Source organism: Engraulis encrasicolus, chromosome 15 (genome assembly GCF_034702125.1).
Source record: "Engraulis encrasicolus isolate BLACKSEA-1 chromosome 15, IST_EnEncr_1.0, whole genome shotgun sequence".
Classification (NCBI taxonomy): Eukaryota; Metazoa; Chordata; class Actinopteri; order Clupeiformes; family Engraulidae; genus Engraulis; species Engraulis encrasicolus.
In genome coordinates this window covers 20013945-20018944 of record NC_085871.1, presented here as the reverse complement: position 1 = coordinate 20018944, position 5000 = coordinate 20013945, and the positions used below count along the sequence as shown (strand labels likewise).

Below are 5000 nucleotides of genomic sequence, written 5' to 3'. Positions count from 1 at the left end.
TCCAGAGGGGGTGGGAGAGTATAAAAGTCAAGGGTGCAGGTTATGATACCATATTGTACGTCAGGAGGTAGATTCTTTTGAAGGTGCACTGTATACTGTGAGTGTTCCTCAAAAGGGAACTGCTCCACAGACTAGCAGAAACACCTACTCCACCCCTTAGCGCAAAGCCTTTATTATAACCTTACTGTCACCAAAATTGTAATGGCTATGTCTTAATCTGTTAGTTAAGGCGATCCATGAGTAACGTCATAGCAATGTTGTTATGATGTCGTTTAATATTTTCAGCCAATAGGCCTGTTGGCGACCCCATCTGCACTAAGAGGCTACTTTCACCTCTCTGTATGTACAGTATGTGTACAGTAGGCCTACATCATGCTACACACTAGGTATTTGTACATGCAAACTTGAAACCTGATTGCCAATGGAATAGATGGTCAATCAGAATAGAAATCCTTAATAAGCCTGAATAAAACGGAGTGATCCGATTAAAGTTTCAATTGGATTAGAGGGGGGCGGGGGGTCCCATTACAGCTGCAATGCACACTTCCACTGCAACAAATTGCTGACACGACAACACTATTATGCAATTACAGTAAGTGACGCTATTATGACGACAATTAGCAGGGGTCTATTGTGTATGACTGCATTATATAACTTGTACAGCCGGACAAAATGTCCATCCTACTGTACAACCTGCTTCGCTGGCCTGAAGGTGCTCAGGCATGCTCAGCTAACACCAGAAGCCAGCAAAAAACAACTGGGATTCACGCAAGTGACTGATTTTGGACAGTGACAATCAAGAAAATCCGGACATGACACATGTACATGGCACAAAAAAACGTCCAAAAACAAATTGTATGTCAATATGTATTTGCTATTTAATTGATATTATTTGAATAGTCTATTTCACATAAACATGCACAGTAGACAGCATGAATGCAAATAAATATAATCCCTTTACCCACAATTCTGGACTGGATGATACACATTACATTACATTACACTTAGCTGACGCGTTTTTTAATCTCCAAAGTGACTTACAGTCATTTACAGGATAAATGCTTTGCTCAAGGGCACCTCAACCATGGAGTGAGGTTGGGAGTGGAAGTGTGGGATTCGAACCTGCCATCCTCTAATCTTAAGACCTCCCTAACCATTAGCCCACATACAACAACATACACAACAACACTACAAACAAATGAACCACTCAGAAAACAAGTCAAGTTTTCCAATCAACTTTTATTAAGTCTCCTCTCGAGAGATTGATAAGGCGTTCTCTCCATTTGCGGTGCACATTCACAAAGTGTCTGAATGTTAACACAGCCTGTTCAGCGATACAAAAAAGGAGAAATCAATTCGTAAAATATGAGTTGGTCTGGACTCAGTCTTCAATGGCTACGTTTACCGGAGACATTTAATTCAGAATTAACTCACTTTAATTCTGAATAAAGCTTAATTCCGCTTTGAAAACATCATGTAAACACGTCAAAATTCAGAATTAAATGAAAGATCAAAGTAAACTCGATAGAACTATTTACTGTAATTCTGAATTATTAATTCTGAATTAAAAACGTCATGTAAACGTAGCAAATCACTCGAAAGGTTTAGACCAGAGGCAAAGAACAGAAGAGGAGAAGTGGTGAGTATGCTGATAACCTTCTACACAATGGAGTTGAATACAAAAGGAGGAACATGCAATTAGCACAGTGGAAATCAGACATTATGATCATTAGTGTAGCCTGTAAATGTGAAGGACAAACCAACCAAAATCTTTTTTCTCTCTTTTTACAAAACTCATGCGTAGAAAAATGCAAGAGGTCAATCTAGCGAGGTCTCGACAAATACCTGTTAAACTTCTAGCATGTTTCACTTCCAGTACATATATATAGTAATTTTACCTCAAACAAAAACACAACCAAAAGGAATAATCACAGATGACTATTAGATAGAGACAATAGCAGTGAATAAATAAATAAACTGCTCGACATTCTAATAAATGATCAAAAGGTAGATACAGTAGCTGTACCAAGTGGTTCCTGTCTTCGCTTGCTCTCGAAGATGGAAGCAGAATTGCCCCTTTGACGGTGAACTACAAAAAGACACTGCTCTCCCCCAAACTAACTTTGTGCTGTCATCATCGATGGTTTTCAGGGATGTTCATGGCAATAGTACATTATTTTAATTTTGACAACTGCAAACTGCTTAAGCTTGCATTCACCACTCTCAAGGCCATAGTGTTTCTTGTTAATACAATGAAGTAATGCAACTTAATTTAGCAGGATCTCTAATGGTTCTGTTGGGTTGGGAAATTGACGATATTGTTGGTCACTGGTTCTAGTGGATGGCCCTGCCATTGCTTGGAAAGAGATTTTTTGTGTGAAATTAGCCACGCATGTACATTAGATGTCCTAGTACGTCTGATCCCAAAGGAGTTTATGCTGTGTGTGTTCTGTGGAACTCCACCAGGGAGTACACACACCCACACACGCTCACACGCACAAGTACGCACACACACACACATGCACGCACGCGCACACACACACACACACACGCACGCACGCACACACACACACACACACACACACACACACACACACACACACACACACACACACACACACACACACACACACATGCACACGCACACACACACACACACACACAAACTCAACACCAACCCCTGCAGAGGCCTACAGGTAGGCTACTTCACTCCTGCCTTGTAACTTCTCAGTCATGGTGCCTCTGCTCCCCTCTACTTTATCTTCTTGGCCACGTCAATGTAGGCAAACTCGATCTCCCGCTCAGCAGGACAGGTGCTGGTGAACTCCTCCCTCTGGTAGGCACTGTTCAGGTAGCGCCACACGCCAATCATGTCCTTGGGGATCTCAAAGCCACGGTACTTCTTGGCCACAATCTGGGGGAGGAAGAGAGCATGCAGGGCTGAACATTACATTACATGACATTACATTACATTACATTACAAGCATTTGGCAGATGCTTTTTAACAAAGGCAACTTAGAATTGAGGACATAATAACAGCCAACGTCACTAGCAGATTTGAAGTGCACAGGAAATATGCGGACCAACAGGTGCAGATGCAAAGTAGGATTTTGTATTTAAAGTTAACATTTATGTGTGTAACGGAGGCTAACTAGCAGAGTGTGGCGTGGAACGTTAGTAAACCTCCCTCCCGAAACCGAATACAGTATCGGTAGCAATTGGCTATCGGACTGGTCTCTTAGGGCGCGATCACACAGACCGTGGATTTCTGCCTACAATCTGCGATGCGCGTCCAGCTGATTAATCAGAAGTGACCACACCAAACACGGATCCACTGCCTATTCGAATGCGGTGACTAGGTAACGTAACGACTCAACTGTCACTCGCAACGTAGCCTAATCGATGGTGTTGTGTCGTTAAATGTTGTGAAAACATACACAAAATGCTTTGTCCGTTCATCTATGTAAAATGAATAGAAGACGAGCTCTTTTCTTGCTCTCCTAACGTTGAATCTGATATAAATTTTGATAACGGTCTACTATCAAACATCTGGAAATCCGCCGCGGGTTTTCCGCCTTGAGTTGAACTTTTTTCAACTCGATCGTCCCGGCGCGGAGAGGAGGAGAATCCGCAACCCAGCCTGCGCTGATATTAGACGCGTAATCCGCTCATTTTCATTGACAAAAAATAGAACACATCCGCCTCCTACTGTAAAATCCGCGGTCTGTGTGATTTCCGACGGATTTCCAGATGTTCGATAGGAGACCGTTATCAAAATTCATATCAGATTAAATATCCAACGTTAGGAAACAATCGCCTCTAGTCTCCAGAATCGCTTTTGTCGCACGACTCAATACAAAGTCAATTACTTCCGTCGCTCGCCTCGCTCTTGTCGTGGTAGGTGTATTTGTGCGGTTAGGCAGCAAAATGTTCCACATCCCCCCCAGCACCTGTCCTCCAAAATGTCTGCGCACAACTGTGATTGAATTTGTCACATTTCTCGCATGGGTTATTTTAACATGGGCCATTTTAACATGTGTCATTGTCAAATGGGCATGGTGTGGTAAAACGGCTACCCATGATCAGATTAAGAGAAGTCTGCACACTTGAAATCCTTCCATTTCATTTAATGGAAGGATTTCAATTAATCCATGGCAGAACAACGTTTTCATTAGAATGTGTGAACTTCATTTAATCAGAACTTAAATCAGACTTTGTCCTCACATGGAATGTGCACAACCTGCTTCCCCTCATACCTCATTTAACCCTTGTACGTTGTTTGTGTTTTTGTTACATAGAAGATACCCAGGCCTATAGAAAAAATCATTAAAAAATCATACAAATCCTTACTCCTTTGTACCCCACCCCCCACCCCCCCCTATTCCATTTATTCAGTTTATGTTTATGAATTTCTGTGCATGTGTGTTTTGAGGGAGAACGATACAGAGAGAGAAATATAAGGACAAAAGTTAGTTAATTCAATCTGAGGTCTCGGATAGAAAATATTGATTCGTAAGGCCCCAAATGCAGCGGGTCTATCAGACCTAGGAACAGACTATGTGAAATAGAAATGTGGAGGGGGGGTAAGCAAGGGTGGGGTTACTAATTTGTTTTTCCTGATTCATGTTCCTCACAGTGCAGGCCAGTGAATCTCAGTGTAATATAGTTTTTTTCCTAATTGAAAACTGAAAACGGGTCTCGCAGAGTCCCTGGAAGAGTTTCTGGCTTGATATAGGCACATTGATGATTTTAACCATTGTGGTCTCTATGTGCATATGGGCCCATTCACTCATTGCTGAAAAGACTCAACTACATGCCATGATATTATCAAGAGCCTGATGTAACAGATTACTCAATAATTTTGGTGACAGTAAGGTTATAAGATAAGGCTCAGTGCAAAGGGGTTAACCAATCAGTGAAATGAGGGGGTTTTCAATTTGTATTCAGTACGTACGGGATCCTTCGGATCCCTCCCCATTAAAGCTGGACTTAGCAATTCC

The 5000-nt window shown here is 41.9% G+C and overlaps 1 protein-coding gene across 1 annotated transcript in view; it reads right to left on the bottom strand.

Annotated features, from left to right (window-relative positions):
- Window positions 1-2628: 2628 nt before the first annotated feature.
- LOC134464488 (chloride intracellular channel protein 4) overlaps window positions 2629-5000 on the bottom strand; it is a 14053-nt gene continuing 11681 nt past the window's right edge. The window contains exon 6 of the mRNA XM_063217928.1: window positions 2629-2914. Coding sequence (XP_063073998.1) covers window positions 2753-2914 — 162 coding nt within the window. The 3' untranslated portion in view covers window positions 2629-2752. The remainder of the gene's footprint in view (window positions 2915-5000) is intronic.